The sequence below is a fragment of the Ictalurus furcatus genome, chromosome 4, assembly GCF_023375685.1.
Source record: "Ictalurus furcatus strain D&B chromosome 4, Billie_1.0, whole genome shotgun sequence".
Taxonomy (NCBI): Eukaryota; Metazoa; Chordata; class Actinopteri; order Siluriformes; family Ictaluridae; genus Ictalurus; species Ictalurus furcatus.
Window position 1 is genome coordinate 7,939,292 of NC_071258.1, and position 25,959 is coordinate 7,965,250.

Below are 25,959 nucleotides of genomic sequence, written 5' to 3' on the forward strand. Positions count from 1 at the left end.
AACGAAGGAAAATGTGTAACTGTTGATATAGTGTAGTGAAGACTGATAGTTAAGAGACCAATAAAGGACAAGAAACTGTGTTCAGTGCAAATGCTACCGTGGTCTGTGTTTAATAATGTCCCCAGAGACAGACACGGCAAAATGAACATTCATACCAAAACATTGCTCATAGTATACAGGGGCCAAATTTATGAAGACGACTGATATCTTGAATCTCTGTAGTGCCATTTCTCAGCATAAGCTTTCATCCAAATTGGAACAGAGAACAATCTGTAATGCCAGTGTAATTTCCACACTGTGTGAGCAACAGTTCAGCATCAAATTTCCATGTTTAAGTGCTCTCGACTGTCAAAGAACCGTTCATGTAATACAAAAAAGCCAAAATCACACTACTCTCTCAGGTTCCCGATCTCTTTCCCAGTCTCTCTCTACTTTATAGCAATTACAACCTTATTATATAGTCTTTCACACTTTGAACTCCACTTCTACTTTTACTTTTCATATAGCTCCTCTTCTCGACATCTTCATCATGGCTTTGAATAAATTACTAACAACAAAGTGGTTTATAATATGGATGTGCCTAGTTAAGACTACGGATGCAGTGTTACCTATGCCACGCTCAGGTACTCATACTCTTAAAAATACTTGGATACCGACATTCCATACCACGTTATACCATGTGACATAAGCCTAGAGTACTTTTCCGCACTAAAAAAAACAGACGAACAAAACGACAGTGATCTGTGCTCTGTGAAAATATCAAGAGGAGGTACTACAGCATCCTCCTGAATCGAGGGTGTGTAACTCGATAAAAGATCTTAAAACATGAAACTCAGTACAAAAGGTTCACTGCTAGCAGCGCATGGCAGCAACCAACTGTGCAGCAAATGTTAGTTAGGTTAGAACAAAATGTATAGATCAACCTCTTCTCCACTGCAACCCTACTTGATCCAAGGTACCTAATATAGCTAGTCATTTAAAATCAACTAGATGACGTTAAAAAAAAGAGTGTGGATGCACGTGTGTGCTTTTGCATGGACGCTATTGAAACCAGGGAAAAATAAATATACTTGATCTGCTCCTGGGACATAGAGCTGTAGTGCAGATTGAGGCGGACGATGTTGTTCTCCTGCAGCTCCTCGATGGATGCTCGGCTCCCGGAAGTCTGCTGCAGCTCTGGGTCCAGCTCCTGCACCAGGTCCCTCTGATCTGCTGGAAGCCACAGCACCTACAAACACACACACACAAACAAAGATGGAGGAAATATCAGTAAAAGACTCCTGATATTACTTAAGGGGCCAAATAACACACAACAGCCAAGTGTGAAAAGAAAGAAAAACATCAAGCACACAATTAATGTTTTAAGGAGGTCACTATCTCTGCTCTATGAAGATCTGACACATGAATCAGACAGATTTATTTCTACTACAAATACACCCAGATTACTTTTTCATTTTCTCCATTCATGTGACCCTTCAGTGGATTGTCTAGAGGAGTTACATACCCTCTGATGTCTCTCTATAACTGATGGTAAATGTCTGGTGCATCTTTCTTCTAGTCCATCCATTTCTCTCATTCACTAATATTATATTATTCTCCATTCGAACCTAAACAAAATGTTAAGAGTGCAAACTTCATGCTTTATAACATAAAGTAGGTGTCACATACTTGACGTAATGGAGGTTAGGACAGTGGAGACATGGAAGTGCAGATAAGAGCTTTTAATAAAGTGAGGCAGGCAGACAAATCCAAATCATGAGACAATAGCGTGGTCAAAAACAGGCAAAGGGTCAGGCGATCTGAAAACAGGCATCAACGAGGCAAGGCAATAATCGAGAACGAGGAACAAGAAACAAGATCAAAGAACCCGAATCAAAACGAGGAACAGGGTACAAACGCTTGGTGTGGTGATAACACTCAATACTTCGCAAAGAGTGTATGCCTCGAAAGTCCTTTAAAACTATGGTGTGATGTGTGTGAGATTGGATGCAGGTGTGCGTGATTAGAATGAATGAGTGTTCTGGGAATTGCGGTCCATGGCGGTCATGTTTGTAGGCCGCAGTGCAGGATGGGAAATGTAATAACTGGTTTGCTGTGATATGACAGTGGGTCTGTGCGATTAATCGAATTTTCAATTTCGATTATGGCCTCTGATGATTATGAAAACAAAATAATCGAGATAAAACTATTACTGTGCCGCATTCCGTTTCGCCATGTTCTCGTTTTGACTTTTTAAAAACCGTGCACCATTGTTCTTTACAGCGGTGCGCTTTCACCCCTCCCTAAAAGGCCAAGCTCACTCCCCGCCAGGCTGTGGCATTTTTAGTTCAGCTCGAGCCAAGATGACAAATAGAGAGCCTTTGGTCGACAAGAAAGATAAAACCATTTCAGCCGTTTGGAAACAATTTGGTTTCATGGAGTCCGATGGGGAACAAAAAGAAATAGCGTTTGGTATCACTGGAAAGCTCATTTCCTCTAGCGTCATGACAGCTGGTCTAAATACGGTCATTTCCTTTCTAGAGCTCATGCAGAAACTACAGGCTAATCTAAACCAGGAGACAGAATGTCATTGGCTAAGGAAGTTTAAAGTTCATTTCCGGTGATGCCATTCGCCGAAATGCGTCACGTGATGTGCTCCGCTAGCTTTGTTTAACTTATTCAATTAAACAAGTTGATTTCATTTAGTTTTACATATTTTTTTCAGTTTAATTATATTCAAGGAAATCCACTGTTGAAAATACAATAAAAACTTAGTTGTTTTTTTTTAAAGTTCAATAAGTGCATGATGTTTCCAAAGTCAATGAGTAATCGTGTTTGATAATCGTGATCTCAATATTGAACAAAATAAACATAACTAGGATTTTTGCCATAATTGACAATCCCTAACAGAAAGACTTCGTTACCTGGCTAGAGTTGATAACGGATTCGTTATGGATGACCTCCAGGGTTCGGGTGATCCATGTGTTCCGGTATGGGTGACCTGGAGGTGGCCGACGGAGGTCAAAGATCACCAAACTCCTGTGCTGTGCAGCTAAGTCCAAAAACTCTTTCAGTGTGGGCACTGTCTGGTTCTCCACCTGGGCTCGATCATCTGGGTCCAAAGATGATGCTGTGCCAAATGGATCCCTCTGGAAAAGAAGTCAGAGCGAAAAAACAAAACAAAACGTGATTGTGGATGTTGTTACCCACAATTACATTCCAGGACTCATTCTATATAAACTTTTACCACAACCTACCCCACTGAACCCTCCTCTAAATCAGTCACGTACTGGCTGTTGTCGTGTCTCACTCAGTATTTTCTCGACACTGTAAATTCAAGTGAATGCCTGATACCACCTGGCAGACACTATTTTTCTATTTATCAGCATAATTCTTTTAATCTGTATTGATGTTCCTTTGAGGGGTTCATAGGAATTTTCACAATAATTAGGTGGCTGTTCTCCAGAGCATATTTGATACAGGATGCAATAAGTGTGAACTGCTAAAAATACCTTCTAACATGCAAATATATTTAAGAAAGCTCTTGTACATAGTTGAGGCTAAAAGTTTACATACACCCAGTGTAAAGACATCCAAACTCAAATTTCCAAAATTCATTTCATGTTACCATGCAACATTATAAGGTTACCATGACTTGTTAAGGTTAATTGACTTAACCTGTGTTAAGTCAATTGGGGTATCTACTTTATTTCCATAAGAGGCTGTTTCAAATAATAGCTGAGTAGAAGCTATTTACTATGTCAGATTTTCAGTGGGTCGAAAGCTTACAAAAGCTGGTGTAACTCTGTCTCATTTGTAAGCCTTCTTTCTCAGACACACTATTTCAGTTCAGTCACACATTTTCCATGGAATTCGGGTCAGTGCTTTCTGATAGCCTCTCCAATACCTGCACTTTGTTGTCTTTAGGCCATTTTGTTACACCTCTGGAGGTATTCTTAGGACCATTATCCTGCTGGAAGACCCAGTTGCTACCCAGTTTTAACTTTCTGGCTAATGTTTTGAGGTTTTGCTTCAGTATTTATATATTATCCTCCTTTCACATAATGCCATCTATTTTTGGAGTGCACCAGCCCCTTTTCCAGCAAAACACCGACACACAATTCTGCCACTCCCATACTTCACAGTTGGATGGTGTTCTTCAGATTAAAAGCCTCACCCTCCATACATAGCACTGATCAGTGTAGCCAAACAGCTAGATTTTTGTTTCATCTGGCCAGAGAACGTTCCTCCAAATGGCTAGATCTTCATTCTGGTGATGACCTGCAAACTTTAATCTGGCTTTTTTTATGGTACTGTAGTTGTGGAGTAGGGGATTTTTCCTTGCGTTACAGCCTTTGAGGCCATGGTGACGTGGGGTTCAGTTGAACCCTTCAGACCAATTCTGCATTCTTGCTTTCTATTGGCTCACAGGACCAAGGCTGAGAGGACAAGGTTCAACTAGACAGAGTCAGTGTGAAGCAAATGTAACCACCTACAGAAGCAAATGGGAGAAAAAGCAGCGTGTGTCTCCTGTAGCAAGGGGACAAAAATCGTCATGCATAGCGTTGCTGCCCATGTCATTATTTTTGTGATTAAGCAATAACTAAAGAGGTGGAAATTTCCACATTCTCACCTGCAGGAACCAGGCTCCAGCATTGAGCATCTCCAGCTCGGCCCAGGTGAACATGGCTGCTGGAGTGTTAGTTCGGTTGGAAAACACCTTGCGTACGTCAGTTGTTCTCCTCAGTGTGCTGTCGTGCATGAGGAATGGGACACCGTCATAGCTGCCAGAAGGAAACACTTGGGTTTATTGTGATTCTGTTTGCCGTGAACAGTGTGAAATAGGCAGAGCAACTACGCAGACAGAATAATGTTGACATCCCAAATGGCCTTACTAATTATGTTCACCACATTTGTGTATTATAGAAACTCTGGCCACAATCCAATATCTGTGCTTTGATTAAATTATTGCCAACATGTCTACTCGCCTCTTACCGAGATGCTGCAGTAATCTCTAGAGTAAGATGTCCTTGTTTGAATATTGGGAAAATTCCCTCCTGGTCAGGTCAAACTGAAAGACTACAACCTCTGTTGTTTGTTTTTTTTTTTTGCTAGCTGATTCACTAGCTTATTCAAGGGGAAACCATAGATTTAAAGTAGGGCAGGCTGCGAAACTGAATGTCTTGTTTAAATTGGAAAGCATGAATTTCTCTAGTGACCGAACCTGACTCCACAAATGAGAACGTTTGATTTGCTAATAATTATTTGAATTTGGATTTCCCAACGATTGTATTTGTGTATCTGTGACAGTAATGTAATTTTTTTCATGTAAATTACACGTAACTTTTTATGTGCATGCAGCACAGATGACATGGGTCACCCCTGACTTTGTTAAGTAACATCATCGCCACCTACTTCTCAGCCATGCTAACGAGAACACCATAGGGGACTCCTACAGGCACCGTGGGCCTGTCTACAGGATTAGCTGGCAGATAATGAGCTCATTTGCTTGTCATGGAAGGACGGAGGTGGCTCCAGGAAGCTACCTGCGTCTGATCTCTATTTATAGAGGCCACCTGGTTGGCGTGACCCTCTGTCCAGCGGAAAGATCTGATCAATGAGCAGCTCATTAAAGGCTATGGCTCTGACGTGTCAAGGATCAGAGAATGGATTGCATGGATGGATGTTGTGTCCTAGAGGGACGGGAGATGTAATCAGGTGTAATGAGGAGGTGAAAACAGGAGGTCAGGCTGTTCACTCACAGTTTGAAATAGTGACAGTGATGGATAATGGAGTGAGTGGGAGGAGAGAGAGCGAGAGAGAGAGAAATAAAAAGACAGACAGTGAAAGTGAGACAGACAGAGATAGAGATTGTGCTTTCCTAATCTTGAAAAAAAAGAATGAGAGATAGAAATACAGAAATAAAGAAAGAAAGCCAGAGACAAAGAGACAGAGAACCTGTCCTCAGGTACCAGTGACAGCTGAAAGAGAGACAAAGAGGTGCATAGAGAGACTGTCCTCATTTGATATACAACACAAAGAGAGGGGGAAAAAAAGAAAAATAGAGAAAGACAAAGAAACAGGTGCTGAGATTGTCATTACCTAATAAAGACATTAGAAAAAGAGAAAGGAGAATAGAAACAGAGAAAAAGAACAGCAGAGACGAGAGAGAGATTATCCTAATTTAATAGTGACATGACAGGGAAGTTGTGTTCAGTACAATAGTTAAATCAGATAGAGGGAAGTGGGGTAAACGGAAGACGTCAATACTGTGTCCATTTAGTCTTTCTCTCACCTGGGGTGAGAGAAACAGACAACAGACAGGAAAGGAAATACAGAGGTGAGAGACTGAGCACTCTTATTAGGGACAGTGGCTGAAGGAGGAATAGAAAGACATACAGGAAGGAAGTGTGACAGAGAGAGAGACCCAGCTCACCTAATAGTGACATCAGTCTCTAGGCCCTCTCCTCCAGCCTCCACAGCTTTCTGGAAAGACAGCTGTGTGTTCTCTGGTGCGACCTGTATGCATGAACACAGATACATTTCAACTTTTTCTCTGACAGGGACAATGGGACAAAAAAATTCAGACAATCTAAAATGGTTCTTACTGAAGTAAAATAAACATTACACAATGGTCTGTGGACTGTGTATTGATGGTGACTTTACCATGGGAGCTCCTCTGTGCCCGATGAGGATGGGTGCTGGACCCAGTGTGCCCTCTTCTTTAATGCAGGGGGAATACATGCCCAGAGGGACCAGGTACAAGGCAAAGAGCACAGCCAGGTATGAGCCCAGGATGGCCACCTGCCTCACTGCAAGACAAAAGCGACAAGGTTGAATGGTTTTGAGAAACTCACGCTTGTACATGCCTGTGTATTCTCAAATGGGCAGAATTCTCTCATAATGCTGTCTTTAGAAAGCCTGGCAACTACTAGGTTTTTTTTTTGTTAACCATTTAAAAACTTTGGCATATGCAGGGGTTTTCAGTCCAGAAAGGGACCTGATTTCACTTGTTTAGTCAGTTCATCTTAGTCTTCAATCAACTATCAAGCATCCAGTTTGGCTGTAATGGAAACCTGCAGCCACACTGGCCCTTTGCAGATAACATTGAAGACCTCTAGGCTGGTGTTTATATTGTTTGACATTTTCCTGCCCAAGGGACCAATTTGACATGGGACATCTGCTGCCTTTATTCTTCTTTTGAAGACAACCAGTGACTCAGCTGTTCGGACAGCCAGATGATGTTTGTTCCACCACCTGGGTTCCAGGACAAAGAAGAGCATTGATGCATGTCTTGTACCCTGAGAGATGGTGGGAACAATTGAGCAATGCTAGAAGTTCAGAGGGAGTATGGTGCAGATTAGGGTGTGATAATATGTGATTGGCAGTGGTGGCTCAGTGGTTAAAGGCTCTGGGTTACTGATCAGAAGGTCAGGAGTTCAAGCTACCACTGTTGGGCCCTTGAGCAAGGCCCTTAACCCTAAATTGCCCAGTTGAATAAATGAGATGTGATTGGCTGCTTGCTTCTGTAGATTATGCACGGTTTTAGATAGCTAGCTAGCACTGAATTTTAGATTCCATTATGCAGGGGTTGTTAACTGGCCGATTGATGTAGACCCAGCAAAGTATTTCAGTAGAAACAAAGCATTTGAGATTGAAAAAATGCTATAGCAGAGCCAATCAGTGTATGAAAAAACCCCACCTGGTCTTATTTCCAGCCATAAAGTAATCACGAATGGCTAAGCATTAAAAAAACGAAATGTTGTCACCATTCAGTCATGTTAATTGCTTATCTACAACTAACCATTCCGGAAAAACAAAGTTCTGCAAATATGCAAAGTGGTATAAAGGAACCTGTGGGTTCTCAGAAACGCACAGCTGGACTGACAGTAATGCCTTCTTAGTGTCATTAAATTATAATCAGACATGACTTTTTGAAGCCTTAGGAAGAAATGAAAGTCATAAAAAGAAAATGAAAGTTTGGGGGCACAATTTAGCTAATACTACCACTAGGAAATCTAGACCTGTATATGAGAAGCTTCCTTCTTTACAGATTAAATGAGGTGCAAGGTAAAGTTATTTATTACCAAAAACTGGGGACCTGCATGTTTGTTTGGCCGCGTTATACACTAACATACCATGAGTAGATGGAACACAAAACACTGCCACAGTAAGCCCTTATATTCACTTACTGTAGTTTAAAAGCATTATGATGGATAATGAATCCAACTAGATCTAAACAACATGTTTGGAGTAAACCAGGCACTTAAGTAATCAGAACCAACATTTATTGTATACTTCAAAACCTAACTGATTTACCCAGTACCTGTTCTTGGGCTTTCTGCAGAAATCACTGTGGTCTTAAAGCATATATAATTGGGCAGAGCAAAATGCTCATAAATACAATAAGTGGATCACTGCCCAAGTCAATATAATCCTATTGCTGCAATATAATCCATTTATAAGTCTTAGAACTGGCACAAATTTGGCCATTATACAATAAAGAAAAACAAGATTGTACCTGGGTTTATGTCTCTGGTATATGAGAACAGCAGTGCTGCCTATAAAGCTGCTAACAGTCAAGACAGTGAACGTCATCGAAGGCTGTTATGCTGTAGATCATATTAACTGCAATAAAGGGTTCAAACTGAAGTAAAGTGGGCATTTTACCACGTCTGTCTGGAAGGACTGCAATGTCCTTGGCTGTAAATATCATGATAAATGAGACATAACTTTCTGCAAGTGAAAAGAACTGAATGCATCTTTTAAATTAAAGCCGACTTGATTTCTCCGGGGTAGCTGAAGATGTCTGCGTGTCGTCGTAGAGTAAGAGAGAGAAAGCATACGGGAGAGGCAGAGAGGGAGGGAGAGAAAGATGTCAGTGTATTCTATGAACAATAGAGCCGGTGTGTCCGGGGATGAGCGTCTGACACGGCCGGTGCGAAAGAGTGCGAGCCGAGCCGTGACCCTCACGCACGTCATTCCTGCTTTTTCTCTCTCTATCGTTAATCATCCCCTCATCAAGGCCACAATGAGAGCCCCAGACATGACTCAGCCTCACAGTGCACATGACAACCAGAGACAGAGGGATGACAGAAAGAGTGAGAGGAATACAAAAGGGGAGAAGGAAAAATGAAAAAGCCACAAAAGTGAAGTTCCGCCTGTGAAGGACAGCTAATGCGTCATACAACACTGCACTGTACAGATACATAAATTAAAAAAACAGGTAGGAAAAGCTGAATAGGAAGAACCGACACACTACCATTAATTGGATTCATTAAATATTGCATGGAGAAATAAATTATTAATAAAGATCATATAACAACAGAGAAAAGGCTTGATATGATCTGTAAAGGTATGATTATTAATTTGCGCCCAAATACATTACAGTCTATGTGATTATTATATTATATGATGATATTTTTAGCCATGGGAATTGATGTCATGAAAATGTTTTAGTTCTAAACCACTAATAACTGTCTTGGAGTCTATTTGGAACCAATACAATCAAGGATGGAGCTACTATTGACAAAATGATGAAATCTTTCACAAACCTGGTCAAAAACTCCTTATGAAACTTAAAGAGCACCTATTATTATTATTATTATTATTATTATTATGCCTCCACCACTGAGTGGTGTTCCACTGACAGGCTTACATTTTTGGGTTGTCCACGTGTCCGTCTGTCCATCAATCCAAGATTATCGTTAGCACGATATCTCAAGAACGTGTGGCTGAATGTTTGTAGGATTTATAGTGAATTATCATTATACCAAGCAGATGAACTGATTAGTCTTTGACTTCTTCTTCTTCTAAATATTATATAACTATATTAGCTCCAGATGTGTTGTAAAGTCTATAAAAATGCATCTCTAGCTCCAGACTACATTTACATTTTACATTCATTCATTTAGCAGATGCTGTTATCCAAAACGACTTACAAATGAGAAAATACAAGCAAAGCGATATACCAAGCGAACAATACAAGTAGTGCTACCATGCAAGATTTACAATTGAGTTCTAGAGAAGCAAAGTGTGCAGAGTAGAGGTGTAAGAGCCAGAGTAAGTTTTTTTTTTTTTAAGGATAATGTGGGGTTGGCATTTTAGGGGTTAGTTATGTGCTCACAGAAGGGGTGGGTCTTTAGCTGTTTTTTAAAGATAGTGACAAATTCTGCAGACTAACAAAACAAGCAACCAAAACTCTAAAGACACAGAAACTGTTGCTGGTAAATCACAATTACTGAGGTTAACAACACTCACCTCTTTTATTCATTCGAAAGAAGTGTAAGGCTATTGGCCAAGACAGGAGAGCCATGAGTGAGACTCCACCCACATGCAGAAAAGGTGCTGTGACCTACAGACAATTTATGAATTGAAATGAAACAAATGTATGAATAAAATCATTATGTTAATGGAACTGCTATTTTAATCTGACACTTTTACAATAAACTGATGTGTATTTCAAATGTCATTCAGAATAATGACAGGTTTAGACTGAGCAACCTGAAAGGACAGGAGGAGGGTCTGCCACTCTTTGCTCCATAGATCCGAGAGTACAGCTGTGGCACTGACAGAGAATGTCAGGGTCACCAGAATACCAATCTGCACAACATAAAAAACAACAGAGATAAACAACGATATGCAATAAATCAGGTCTTACGTCTCAGTACTAGAGATTTAACGTTGAGGCTATGGTTGGTTCTGATTTTTACAAGTGTTTAGGGAAAGTGTTTACTTTGTGGCTCCAGTGCAGATAAAGTCTCTGTCCTTCAGAGAGAAGACACACCGCTAAGACCTGCCAATGAGTAAAGTTAATGAATTAAATACACTAAAAAAAAAAAACACCACATAGTTTATATTTAGTACTGCAGTTCTACAGTCTCACCAGCAGGAGGGCGATGTAGGTGAAAAGTGACGCCGCCACCACCAGCAGCACCACTGACCAGGGAAACCAGAAGCCCATATTCCCAAAGTTAAACCTGAGGGCAGAGGAAATCATAAAAAAATAATAATAATAAAAAGTAAAGTTTTATAGCCCCTACCAAATGTTCATAATTACTGTAAGCCAAAGACTTTCGTGCTCACTTAGCCTCTTTATACCTGAGGGAAATTGCATCTAGTTAGAACTTTTGCACTTTAAATACATTATTTTAGTGTAGTAGTGTATGTGTGGTAATAATGAGTAATTCTATCCTGAGTGTTTCTAAATGGTGAAAGGAATGAATGTGAGCAGAATGACTGCACTGCGAATGACAAAAATGATCTACATGTAGTAGTAATATGTTAGGCAAGCTGTATTTTTAAAATTATATATACAGTCCCCTCCGAACGTATTGAAACAGCAAGGCCAATTCTACTGTTTTCTCTATACATTGAACAGTCCATGCAAGATTTCACAGTTTTTTTGTGATTGTTGTGGCCAAAAATGCTTGATTTTGGTGTGTCTTTTTAAAAAAAAAAAAAAAAAATTGTGCTTTTTTTGTGGAAAACTACTTGAATTGGCAAAATTGCAATTGCACAAAATTGTTTTGCACGGTCTTTCGCAGTGATGTCTCTTTGTAAATGAGACCTTTTAGCTGTACTCATGTTCGACACACATGAATCGGAGAGGCTTTTTCTGAATGAGCGTTGTGATGACGTCACATGACAGGTCTTCGCTCAAATCTGCGGCAATTTTGAAAAATTGCAAGCTCCTGTGAATACTGAGGAGTTTTCTTGATTTTGCATAAATTTCTGCGATCGCAAAATCCTCGAGGTACTGATTGAAGAAATTGATGTTTGGATCAAAAAATTAATATGAGACAACAGATCAGAATTTCAGCTTTCATTCTTGATATTTACAACTTTGCCATCACAATACTTTCTGAGGGGACTGTAATTAACCAATTTTTATAACACTCATATTATTTACTCTTTAGCACATGCACAGTTTCTGACAAAGTAACAGTGGGTCAGTAAAATTACATCATGTACATAATACAGCAACATACCGCACAGTGTAAATAAACTGCTATGAAAACAGTTTGGTCATTCCTATTGTACATGTTTTTCTAGCACTTGCGATGTTCAAAAGTTGCACAGTGCCCTCCACGAATATTGGCACCCTTGGTAAATATGATGAAATAAATATGAAAAATTATTTTTATTGTTTAACCTTTTGTTAAAAAAAATCACAAAAATACTCTGCTTTCATGGATATAAAACAATTGCAAACACAACACAGGTTTATATATAAAAAAAAGTCTTTGTTAAATATAGGTGTGCAACAGTTATTGGCATCCCTATGAATTCATATGAGAAAAATATATTTGAAGTATATTCCCATTGATGTTTTACATTTTTTAGTACACCTGGGTGTCTAGGACAGGAAATTGTTCAACCATGACTTCCTGTTCCTGTTTCTACAAGGTAACACATAGGCCAAATTCCCTTAGTCATTCATAACAATGGGTAAGACCAAGGAATATAGCTGTGATGTGCGGCAAAAGGTTGTTGAGCTTCACAAAATGGGAAGTGGCTATAAGAAAATAGCACAAGCATTGAAAATGCCCATTTCCACCATCAGGATAATAATTAAGAAGTTCCAGTCAAGTGGAAATGTTATGAATCAACCTGGAATTGGACGTGTATCTATACTGTCTCAACGCACTGTGAGGAGGATGGTTCAAGTGGCCAAAAAATCTCCAAGGACCACAGCTGGAGAATTGCAGAAGTTAGTTCGTCTTGGGGTCAGAAAGTCTCCAAAACTACAATCTGAAGTCACCTACATCACCACAAGTTGTTTGGAAGGTTTTCAAGAAAAAAGCCTCTACACTGATCCAAAAACAACTCAAGCATCTTGAGTTTGCCAGACACTACTGGAACTTCAAATGGGATCGGGGTCGATGGTCAGATGAAACCAAAATAGAGCTTTTTGGCAATAAACACTAGAGGTGGTTTTGGTACACACAGAGAGGTAGCCATATGGAAAAGTACCTCATGCCCACGGTTAAATATGGTGGTGGCTCTTTAATGTTTTGGGGCTGTTTTTCTGCCAGAGGACCTGAACATTTTGTTAGGATACATGGCATCATGCACTCAAATATCAAATATCAACAGAGACAAAAAGAATTTCAAAGAGCAAAAGCCTCTATCCTGAAGACTGTCCGGTGTCAGAAAACTTAAAGAAACAGACTTTTACAAAGCGCTGACACTGGAGACTAATGCTAATTCTCCTCACAGAAAGCATCACCATATCAACAATTACATTTTAAAATTTGTTTACGGGGTGTCTCTGTGTAAGTTGTTACTATAGAAAAGACACTGTATTAGAATGAGCCCATTAATATAAACTTTCTATATTAATATATTAACTTTTAATTTCTATATCGCAGCTTTACTTACCAATCAAAATCATCGTAGTCATTCTGAGCCTGACTCCAGAAATACAGGAACACCAGTGTCAGGAAAAATGTGATGAGGAGGAGGAGAAAACTAGCACACTCCAACTGAAGTAATCAGGGATAACACACAGACAAACAGCTTTCAGCAATGACAGCATAATCATTCAATGGACAGTACTGTGCAAAAGTCTTAGGCACCCTATTTTTTAAGTACCAACTTTATTATAGATTTTTTTAAATTTTCATTTTAGATTTCCAAACATTAGTTTTCCAGCACAAAATTAAATGTTACAGAAGAATGTTTGCATGTCAGTCAATAAAGCAGCATATTACATAAGAGACCAATAGGGTTTTACTGAAAAAATAAGAAGCAAGTTCGACAGTCAAAGTCTCCAGAAAGAACTGTGGCTGGTTCTGCAGGATGCTCAGTAAAATTCACTAGCTAATATCCTTAGAAAACCTCACAAACTGTTCCCGAGAATACTATTTTCTTTTTTTAACACAAGGGTCGTCACACCAAACATTGACTTTGTTTCATTTATTACTGTGCTTTATAATTTTTTTAAAATGTAGAAACATTTAATTTCTTTATTTATGAAGGCATCTTTGCTCTACAGCATTTCTCTGCATGTGCCTAAGTCTTTTGCACAGTACTGTATATCAGTGAGGCAGGAGATTTCCAGAAGTGTGTCCTTCTGAGAATAACCTGCATAGGAGTCATTTACAGTGTCAGTAATCCTCCAATCACTCCTCTGTCTCGATCCCTCTCGTTTTGTTTCATCATCTCTCATCACCTAGAAGATGTTATGACTCAAGAAGTAATTTGTCATTTAGAAGGCTGTTTTTGGGCTGAAGTAGAGCAGAACTGTTCATCTGGAGCGAGGAGCTTTTATAAAATGCACACTGTGTCAGCAGAGTGTGTAATCAATGCAATGTTCATGAAATCAGCAAATACAAGGAAAGTGTCTAAAGCTTTTTCTAATAAAGCAGAGAGAGAGAGAGAGAGAGAGAGAGAGAGAGAGAGAGAGAGAGAGAGCGATAAAGAGACAGTGTGTGACAGCTTAACACAGCTAATTGAACTTGACAAGCCTGGACTAAATGCACAATTTATCAAATGTATCTCACCAAATATATCCACAACACACGTGTGGGTGAATGAATAAGTGAGGCAATTCAGGGAACTTCTTAAAAGGTCAAAGCGATTTCTTATAAAACAGCAGTTCCCCAGCAGATCAGCAGTTTCTGAAATATGCAAACCAGCTTTTCTGGCACCAACAACTATGCCATGGTTAAGTCATTGGGATCATATTTTTTCCCCATTCTGATGTTTGATGTGAACATTAACTGAAACTAGGTTAATGTATTGCATGATTTTAGGCATTTATGCATGTTTTAGCTGACTAATTTGACAAAAAAAAATCTTGATTTTGTTTACTGATGACAGATGATAACATTTTCTATCATCAGGATAGAAGATTTATTCTCTCGTCGTTGGTGGTCAGGTTTAACTCAAGTTTCTACAAAATCCTGACCCCCTAAAGACAGGGTTAGATACTAAGCTTGGTGTTGTTGGTTGTGTTTGGGTCAGGCTCAGACAGAATGTTCTCAGAAATGTCTCCTGATTAAAGTTCTGCTCTGTGTGTGTATGTATGTGTGGGTCTGTGTGTGTGTGTGTGTGTGTGTGTGTGTGTGTGTGTGTGTGAGAGAGTGAGAGAGGAAGAGATTTCTGACCCTGCTACAGCAGCACTCCCCAGGTTGGGCTCTGGCCCTCTGATAGCGCCTCCACTGGCAGCCATAGAGTCCAGCCAGGCAGGAGACAAAGGGCTGGTGCTCGTAGTGCTGAAGCAGCTGCCTGCGGATGACCTTTAACCTCCCCAGCTTCAGTGTGGACAGGCTGATGGGAGAGCGGCCCATGGGTCACCATGGAGCACACGTCACTCACACACTCAGTCACACACACTACAGCAGAAAGTGGATACACACTGCCAACAGAGGAGGGTCAGTCCATCATGCAGAAGACCTAAGTGAGAGAGAGAGAGAGAGAGAGAGAATGAGAGAGCGAGAGAGAACAGGCAGTTAGACGGGATAGCGAGGATTAGACAACAGAGAGATGCAGAGTTGTAATGAAAGGCAGTGATTTGATAAACAAAACCAGATTGAGAGACAAAGAGAAGAAGCAGTGAGAGAAAGAAACAGAGAAGTAGAAGAATAGCGAGAGAGAGAAAGAGAGAGAGAGGGACAATTTAAGGATTTGATCAATAAGTCAGGTGACACTTTTTTCAAATACTAACTCCTGAATGTTTTTAATATAAGTGGGCAAAATGGAAAATTATTATCCTCACAATACTTTTTTCATTTCTATTTCAATACTTTTTTATTTCAGTACAATGGTACCATTTTGCTGTTCATGAAAATAGTCTGTAATTAAATAAAATCCACTTGCAATTAAATAAATACAATTACATCCTGGCATAATGGGCCACCATTTCACATAAAGTCAAATAAAAAAAGATATTTAAAAAAAAATTTGAAGTAAAAAAAAAAAGTTTTTTTAATTTTCTAAAAAATAAATAAAAAGTCAGCTGAAACAAATTTTCATAGAAAATCCCTTTGATAAAAAATCTGGCTAATGTTATCTCTAAGCTTTTTAAAAATTATTATTACTGAAAAACTGAGAGAGCACTTGTAGCTCCTATATGTAGCTGGTTTTAGAAATGTACTAAGGATAATCACAATAATCTCAGAAACACGTATCATGGCATACTTTATCACGTTAACGATAACATAAAATCACATCGGCCACTGATAAATGACACTGAAGTCATTCAAGGCCACATTAGTAGAGGCTTTAAAATGCCTGCCATAATCCACCATAGTTCCAGCTCCTTATGGATGTCTATTCCACCTACAGAAACTCAAAAACCCAGAGAAATATAATTCATGTTCAATGGAATGTTGTAAAATGAACATAATGATGCTCATAACTCATGACCACATCAGAGTGAGAGCTGCTTAATAATTCCTCTGCGTATCATCTCACAAACAAAAAGAGCTTATGGATGGCAGGCGTAACGCAGCGTTAAATTAGAAAGCAAATATAATTCACATTTATGTCATGGTTCATGAGACGTTAAAATCAATCCCATGTGGTTCTTTACTGCAGAAATGACAGCAGGTGAGAGGTATCAGATATTACTATGTAAGAACTTTTTAATAACTTTATTATTAAGTTAAGCACTTATCTGTGCGCTTGCTTGTGCAGCTAGAATGTACTGAACTCATCAAATTTACACCTCATTTCTTCGGAAAAAAAACCAACCTCTGCCAGTAATGGCGCATGACTCGGAAAGCTATAACTATACTTCAAATTCACTACACATCCTGTATGTGTCTGTACGCAGCTGCTATGTGAGAAGCATAGTTTGCACAGTCATCTGCATTCAGGGTACAGCAGAATGTCAGGGTATGCACTGGAGTATCTTTCTACACTATTTCACATCACATTATACTACAACGCCCACACCATTTACGTTGGTCTTGCACCACGTGATTGAGTAGTGTTCATTTCTGAGGACGTGCACAAGCGATGCTCCAGACCCTCATAAGATACACGTGGCAGCCATCTTGCCTATGAATAGTTCAAAACAAACATAAGCCAGGCTTTACTTAACCAAGAATGGGCATGAAAATTGGTTTAGTTCTTTAATCCACACAGTCTACACTCTAAGAAAAAAGGTCACACATATAAACTCTTCAAGATGGCCAGATGGACAAAACTATGAAGGTTCTACACTATACGACCAAAGGTTTGTGGACACCTAACCATCACACCCATATGTGGGTGTTACCCAAATTGTTGGCACATAATTGTATAGGATGATATAGGATTATATAGAATAATATAGGATGTCTGCAGTTTCCCTTCACTGGAACTAAGGGCTCCAAACTTGTCCCAGCATGACAATGCCCATGTACACAAAGCAAGCTCCATGAAGACAAGATTTGCCAAGGTTGGTGTGGAAGTACTCGAGTGGCCTGCACAGAACCCTGACATCAACCACACTGAACAACTTTGGAATGAACTGGAACATCCAGTGCACCCCAGGCCTCCTAGCAGGACATCAGTGCCTGACCTCACTAATGCTCTGGCACAATCAACCACAATCAAAAATGTAGTGGAAAAGCGGGGGATAGGACAGGGACGACTACATCTGGAATGGGATGTTCAAAAAGCACATATAGGTGTGACGGTCAGGTGTCCACATACTTTTGGCCATACAGTGTATGTACAACGCTACAATTGACTGTTTCCCTATCAGGAAAAATTCCAAACTACAAACCCATTTAGGAAGCTAAGAACTCTTAAATTTACAAAGAAGAACTATTGAAGAGCCCTTTTTATAACACTGTATTTACCAGTTCTCGATTAACTCATAGCTCTGCTCCTAAAATCTAAGCTTCTAAAAGCAAACCTTTAGCTGATTTTGTCTAGAAATGGGGTTAATAATCTTAGATATGGTTCAGTGGTATCTCATAATAGGAAACACTAGATAACTTTGACTATATTTTAGAAGTTTTTCACTTGCTGACATGTCATTTTTTGCAGTGTGTTCTCTGGCTCTCAGCAGGGGATTTAATGAACGCCTTAAGGTTTAAATGAGGTCGGACTCTTCTTATGCCTCATTACCTAATGGAACATTACATCACTTAAAAAGCGAAGTCGAATGCGTTTACTCCTGACCGACCTCAGCTCAAACAACTTCAATCCTTGATGAGATCCAGAGGTCAAACAAATCCTCTAAAGGAATAACACCCCTGAGCGATAGGTGTAGCCGTCAACTGTGATAGCAAAAACACGCACTGGGTGTCGTCCTGCATGAAGGAGTGCTGAAACAACAATTCACTTGAGCTTGAGATGAAACGTCTAATAATCGGCACAATATATACAATATATATGTATAGTATATACAAATATATACAATTGATATGAATTTATTTACCGTATCATGTTAGTATTTCTAACATTTATTTACCGTATCATGTTAGTATTTCTAACATTTCTAAGGCAATTATCATTTATAAGTAAAAAAAACAAAACAAGAAATGTGAACAGTAACCTTTAAAATCTGGTTAACAAGCGAGCGTCTTACACTCTTTAATCCCAGTTCTGCATGCTGTCTAATAAGACTAGCAGGGAGATTTCTCTGGGTGTGTCTCAATCAGCTCCCTAGTTCAGCAGTCAGGGCACTGGGCCATTTAAGGGCTGTCTCAATTGTAAAATCCTTCCAGTGCACTGAAACCTAAAAGATCCAACAATGCATTGCAAAAACCAGGGAGCATCAGTGCTTACTATATTCACTTACTGGAAATGGCGTCGTATTTTCTGAAGCCTCTCAGCTCAAAAAAATGGCGGACAAACTCTCACCCAACTTCATCTACAAATGTAAGCAGCTTGTTCTCGTTGTTGTAGCTCTCAATTGATTACTTACCTCAATGATTTTTAACTTTATTTGACTTTGAATAAACGGTTTGTTTGAGTCTAACGACTTTTAAGTGTTCAATGATTTTTAAAAAATCCACTAGCTAGCCTACGATCCGGCTTGAAGTACCATGACAGAAATGTATGTGATTAAGCGAACAAATTAATATGACATATAAAGTCAGAAAGATATCGGTCCTCCTTGTTGGTGATAAATGCAAGCAGTGACATTATACAGCACGAGTACGTAGTCATGTCACCGGGAATTGAGTCATCAGTGTCCCAAGGTGTAGTGAGCCAGGGCCGAATATACTGATTCATGACCTAGGGAGCTGACTGATACACACACTCTGTTATTCCGTAATAAAAACAGACATACACAGAGCAAAGATCACTGTGGCAGCGTAGGCTGATTTTACACACCTGATACACACCTGATCATGATAATGCTATAATACAGTGAAGTGCATTTCTGCCCGAGTACAAAAAATTATTAGGTAATAAGGCATGTGCTGAAAATTTATTTATAATAAACACTTAGAGAAATTGTGGACACTTTTTTTTTTTTAGCAATTTTACATTATACATTATATATTATTTTACACAATACAAGGAGTCACAAAGGGGAACAAAAGAGCTTTTCATTCCAATACACTTATCTATTGATTCCTTTGTGTAGCATCTGATATGCACAATGACTGATGTCTTTTATTAACGTGTCTGGATAGATGGGGCATGCACAGAGATACTGCACAGCTTCACACAAAGCAAGTCAGGTATGTGTCTACAATTCAGTTCACAAAACTGTAAATCAGAGATTGGGTGATTTCTCTTCTCTACGAAACCTAATCGAGATCAGTTCGGGTGTCGAAGAAGATGTTGAACTGTACTGTACATTAGGCACACAGAAAGAGAGACGATCAATCCCTGTGGAGGAGGCACTGTAGCTCATTCATTCTTGCTTTGACCCACTCAATACATTCCTTTTCCTAAACACACACACACACACACACACACACACACACTTAAAAAGCATGGAGACCAGCCAAATAAGGTCAAAACTCACAGATATCCCTATAATAATGGGGACACTCAGTCCTCACCAAGTCACACACACACACACACACACACACACACACAGTTTAACAGTACATGTACGTGAGCTACTGACCCTCCAGGAAACATCATTACATGATTTAAACTTTTTTTTTGTAAATAATTACTAACATATTTGAATGACAGAGCTTGAAACAGTGTTAAAACTTAAAGCTAGCGGTGGCAAATGCACTTCAGTGCTACTTTAATAAACTACAGTCCACTGTCAACAACAACGCCGCACTGTACCGATGAACAGAACCATAAATAACCACATAAACTGCATTAAAGCGGACGTGTTTCACTTACAAACCTGACTTCTTCGCTGTTTGTCCTGGATGCTCAGACAACCGGAAACAACTGACAAACATCAAGCGGCGAGGGTTTCCGCGCGCAAGCGGCTCTGCTCTCCTGTCGGTCGTAGCGGTTTACTGAGCGCCGCGCATGCGCTCTACACTCCTACTTGTTGCGCAGCAAAAGCCACAACATTGGCCGTCTCCACCCGGTTGCACCACTCATACCCAAAGCTTAAATCCCAGTGTGGACATTATTCAGTCGCAGAATCCCTTCTGTGATTAGCTGAGTATTAATACTCTTATTCTGAACACACGTCGCCCTGAAACAGTATTACCCCAGCACTACGCCCCTGACTTAACCTTATATATCTGTGTAGGTGCTCTGTTTTGCCATGTTCTTTCCATATGTATCACTACTATTATTACAGCATTGGATTACTTGGAGCTTGACTGTTTAGTGACTCAGTCTGTGTATCATCTCTAACATCTCTCTGTTCTTCCTACAGCTACAGGTACACTGGAGTAACCAAACGGTCAAGTGATTTTTACTGTCATCCCTCTACAGCATATAGCTTGAATATATCGAACTGAAATGCCATTTCCCCAGGACCATGGTTCAGCACATAACAATACAGTGGCACAATACACATTTATACAAAACTACATAAAGTGCAAAATGCACAACAGAGTGAGATGAGTGCAAACAATACAATGGATACACAGGACAGTGCACTTCAACTAGACAGGCCTGCTGAATAACAAACAAACAAACAATAGAAACCCTCACAGAATTTGTAATGGTTTTAATGGTTATAATGGGAATTGTACTGGTTTTAATGGAAACTAATTGTCCCTGTGGTTCTCTACTGGTAATTGTTGGCACCAAGGGCGTAGGTTTGCATATGGACGGTAGGGACATGTCCCTACCAATATTTTGGGAGCGCAGAATTGTCCCTACCAATATTTGTGCGAACTCCTTCGCATTATCTTTGGAGTGAAGTCATGTAAATTCCATAGCATACTCTCCCAGAAGCTCCAGGATTTAGGCATGCTAGCATTTCACTGGTTGAAAGGGAGGGGCTATCAGAAGGCTCACCTTACATGCAAATATCGAGCTGCCAGTGTAGAGTACAGACACAGAGGCGAGGGCTGATCGGCTGACAATGGTAACTAAGTTATCAAGGCTGTCAGTCCATACCTCAAGCATGGGCGAAAAATTTAGTCTTTCAGATGACTTTACTCCCTTTCCTCTATTGCCTGCATGGCACAGCATACATAAAGTATTTTTTCCATGCCAACACGTTTTGTACTTTGCAGATATCATGCCACCAGAAAAACGACAAGACATCAGGAGCTTTATCCCCACCCAAAGCGTAAGTAATAAGTAGTAAACTAACTGTCCAGTAGCCACATTGATTTAAAATGAAAACCTGTTAGCGACCAAATGTCACCAGCCTTGCACTGCGGAAAGTAATGTCACCTGATGTTAGTTAACCATGTTAGTTAGCGTTAATTAGCAAGCTAACCCTGGCTTCTGTCATCTGCAGACTAGCAGTCAGGTTGCTAGCTGGAACATAAAATAGGTGCATATACGAAATTATGTTGAGTTGAATTTTAGTCTAGAAATTCCATGAAAATGTCATCATTTAATGAATTAGTTTGTATGCAGGAAACACAGCAGCAGACTGAAGTAGAGCAGGATGAAACAGCTGCGTCTTCAGGGTTTCAGGTGAGGTCCTAATTATGAATTATATTTTGGAATTGTAGGGAGGCATCAGCATTAAACTCAATCTTTACGATGTTCAGCAAATATACAGTATAACCTTTGAAAGTCAACATATTGGTCATGAGGTTGTTTTGAAAAAAATCTTACATCAAAACAACATAAGATCCTATTCACTCAATATTAACATTTCCCTCAAAAATAAATGGGATCCAAAGTTTAACTGTATGTTTATATATCTTCATCAATGCATAATTTTATGACACATAGGAAACTCAGAAATCAAGTAGGCCTAAAGATGCCGTAGGGCAGGTTGAGGGAGAAGCAGCTGGACCTTCAGGGATTCAGGTGAGGTCTTAAAATGAAACTGCGATTAAACATAGGCCTATATGAAGAGTTCATTTGCAAAAACAGAGATCTCCATTCTTTTGAATATTTAAAAATCATGTTTTTTTTTTATTGCGCATTAATAATGTAGCTGTCAATGACCGACGTAGGCATCTGTTTGGATTGTTTAAGTAGACACCAAGGACTATCATGAAGAATGTTGATGTTGGATGCAAAACATTTTTTTTCCCTCTTTCCCATTAACAAGTAATTTCATAGTTTACTTTCTTTTAGTCTTTGATCTGTTGCTTTGTATAATTTGTATTTAAATGTAAATGCAGATCTTAATGTAAATATAGCTGTTATATTTTAATAAACCAGTTGGTTGTCAACATTAAACAGTCTTTTTTTTCCGAGGTGGGTGGGTGGGTGTCCCTACCAATATTGAGACCAAACCTACGCCCTTGGGTGGCATGTTACGTCTAGTGGATACCATTAAGGACCAATAATGGTAATGGTTTTAATGGTTGGCAGGTGGTTTGTTATGGTATTTGTAGCGGAAACCATTAGAATTTCTGTGATGCTGTCAATTGTTTTTTTTTTCCAGCAGGGAGGACAACCAAACAGTGTTGATTAGAAAAAGTAGTGCAACCATTTCCTGTAAACTGTTGAGTGTTCCAGCAGTACATGACTGTAATAGTAGCGATAAAACAGTCATAATAGCAAAAGTGTCCACTAGCAGCATTATGAAGTGCAGGTGTGCAGTGATAGATGTGCAATCAGGGCCGGTTCTAGACATTTAGAGGCCCTAGGCTAAATTTATGTTGAAGGTCCCCCACACCCCTCCTTCCCTCCACCTTTCTAGTGTATAGTGTTGATACGGTCATGGAGTCCCTGCCCCCAAGCCCGAGGCCCTAGGCAATTGCCTACTCTACTTATAGGTAGCGCTGGCTTCTGTGTGAAATGGTAGCTGTTGGGAGGTTTTGATTAGTGCTAGAGGCAGCAGGGTGTTGAGTATTCTGACTGCCTCAGAGAAGACACTGTTGCGAAGTCCGGTGGTGGTAGCACAGATGCTCCAGTATTAGGGATCTTGACCTAGCTACAATAATGAGCCATTTTATCAGGTACCATATACTCTATGTGCACTTTCTGGACATACAGTTGGTGACTGTCAATCTATCCATCAATGGAAACAGACCACCACAGGACCAATGATGAGATATTCTTTGGTTGGTGGATCATCACAGCAGTGTGACACTATGTAGTGCTGGTACAAGTGTATCAGGCACAGTAGCAATTCTGATCAACTGTGGTCTTATGGTGGCCTTCTTTCATGATGGATGTGGTAGGGGTGGTCTGATACTATATTGTGGATAGGAACAGATGAGCTACAGTCAATAATTAGGGGAACCTGATACACTGGCCAGTAAGTGTAAGTACAAGGTAAGTGTAGTAATGAAGTGACCAGTGAATGTATCTTGCACTTGTTTTCTGGTCCTGCAGCACTTGTAACATTGACAGCTCATTTAACACCTCTACGATTAGAGGGAATTCTGTAGCCCACTTTGGATAAAAGCATCTACCAGATCAATAAATGCAAATGTTTAAAACCTTTTTTTTTCCTTACACAGGCCACTGAAACACTCATTCCCTTAAGCGTAAGTATCTCTCATGAACTGTTGTCTGACACAGTGTATTTCCCCACAGCTCTCTGAGAAGTAATTAGAATTTGTGCAGAACTCATACAGGTTGAAAATACTTGCAGTGTATTAGTAAGTTGTGAATTCGTTTGATCTACTTGTCATTCTTCTTTATAAGAATGACCTGATTGGTCAGAAGATGTTGATTAATTTTCTGTAACAGCACAGCTCTGACAGTGTCGACTGCAAGACAAATCACAGGTTAATATTAATGTACTGGTTTTAATACATAATTTTTTCTATAGTGACAAATAATTTACAGGAAACATGTTTAGATTTGGGGTTGGGGTTGGGGGTGGCACGGTGGCTTAGTGATTAGCACGCTTGCCTCGCACCTCCAGGGTTGGAGGCCTGAATCCCACCTCCACCCTGTGTGCACAGAGCCTGCATGTTCTCCCCAAGCCTCTGGGATTTCCTCCAGGTACTCTGGTTTCCTCCCCTAGTCCAAAGACATGCGTTGTAGGCTGTGTGAGAATGCCATGGGTTGGCACCCCATCCAGGGTGTCCCCTGCCTTGTGCCCCGAGTTCCCTGGGATAGGCTCCAGGCTCCCCCGCAACCCTGTGTAGGAAAAGCGGCATGGAAAATGGATGGATGGATTGAGGTTTAGATTGGAGATTTATTAAACATTTATGGAAGGATTTTCCAGTGCCAGCACTTTATAACAGTTAGGGGTACTGCTGTTCCTTCACATTTTCTTCCACGGGAGAGTCCTCATGACAAAGGGCTTTGCCGTTTCTCAGTAATATGGCAAGCTGCAGTTTTTTGTTTTATTAACCTCATGAAAGAGAATCAAAGAGGATACAACATAAGTGCTAAAAGGAACTAACTTGTTTCATGCGTGTTGAGCAGCATTAAATCTAACTATAAATGGTTGAAATAAAACTTGTTCATTAATGAATTTCAAATTTGCAATCATTGACAAAGCAGTGGTATCAAAAAGACTTCAGCACGTGCTGTCATTGGAAAATAATCGACTTCATAGTGGTAATGACAGGGCATCACCGTCATTATTTTCCATTATTTTTATGTTTTATTCCTTACTTAATTATAGCCTCCACATTTATTATAACATAAAAATCAGCATCAAAAGAGCATCAACTCTTACCTTCAACTGTATGTACCTTGCAGGCATGTGTCAACAACCAATTATACAACATACTATGATGAACAGCACACACACAATATTGTTATAGTACACCCATTATAGTCACTAACCAAGAGGCTGCCTATGTAGGCCACGTTTCTCCTCCCGATATAACCTCCGTTGCAACATAATCTAGGGATAGATTTGTTTCAAAGTTTGTTGTTTGTGCCAAATTTAAAGTGTAAACAAAGATTATAATATAAACCATGATAACAGTTTTTTTTAATAGCGTCAGTGTCAATACAGTGTTCTGATTGGGCTTTTATATAATTTGTTTAAAAACAAATACAGAGCGCACAGCAGGAACACAATTAACATGCAAAGCTGGCCTAATTGATTGAATTATTATTAATCAGCCACCTCTGATGCACTTATGATGCAATGGTACTTGGGGGACATAGTTGCTCAGGAACACAAGATATTACAATGTCCTTTCATTTACTGAATTATTCATTTATTAATTCCAAAGTGACTTACAAAGGAGGCAGAATGCAGAAGGGCACAGAGCTGAGGTGTGGATATAACAATGGCTCTCAGTCAGTTGGATTTGAACTCACAACCTTCTGGTTATTAGCGAAGGATCCTAAGCACTAGCATTCAGAAAAAGGGGCAAATGATGGCTCGGAAAAAGTCCTTGGATTTTGAACTAACAACCTTAACCATGGCACTGCTGCTGCTGCTATTATATACCACCATGAAAGAGAAATCAGCAGACAAGCTACTATAAGACATCAATAAGACACAATCATAAAAGCACTTATGTGTCACTGCAAATAGGCCACATCAGACTTCCAGAAGGAAATAAGTATTATCAAGCTGTGGCAGCATTGGAA

The 25,959-nt window shown here is 39.7% G+C and overlaps 1 protein-coding gene across 5 annotated transcripts in view; it reads right to left on the reverse strand.

Moving 5' to 3' along the window:
* gdpd4a (glycerophosphodiester phosphodiesterase domain containing 4a) overlaps nt 1-25,959 on the reverse strand; it is a 32,055-nt gene that overhangs the window by 4,780 nt on the left and 1,316 nt on the right. For 3 of the 5 annotated variants that reach the window (XM_053622770.1, XM_053622771.1, XM_053622775.1), the window contains 11 exons: nt 15,093-15,381; nt 13,363-13,466; nt 10,865-10,958; nt 10,715-10,774; nt 10,483-10,581; nt 10,240-10,333; nt 6,646-6,791; nt 6,416-6,498; nt 4,613-4,763; nt 2,904-3,128; nt 1,071-1,228 (listed from right to left, as the gene is read on the reverse strand). In XM_053622770.1, coding sequence (XP_053478745.1) covers nt 1,071-1,228; nt 2,904-3,128; nt 4,613-4,763; nt 6,416-6,498; nt 6,646-6,791; nt 10,240-10,333; nt 10,483-10,581; nt 10,715-10,774; nt 10,865-10,958; nt 13,363-13,466; nt 15,093-15,275 — 1,397 coding nt within the window. In that variant the 5' untranslated portion in view covers nt 15,276-15,381. Of the gene's footprint in view, nt 1-1,070; nt 1,229-2,903; nt 3,129-4,612; nt 4,764-6,415; nt 6,499-6,645; nt 6,792-10,239; nt 10,334-10,482; nt 10,582-10,714; nt 10,775-10,864; nt 10,959-13,362; nt 13,467-15,092; nt 15,382-20,244; nt 21,611-25,959 lie in introns of those variants that run through there. The other 2 variants (XM_053622774.1, XM_053622773.1) reach the window with 2 other exon arrangements.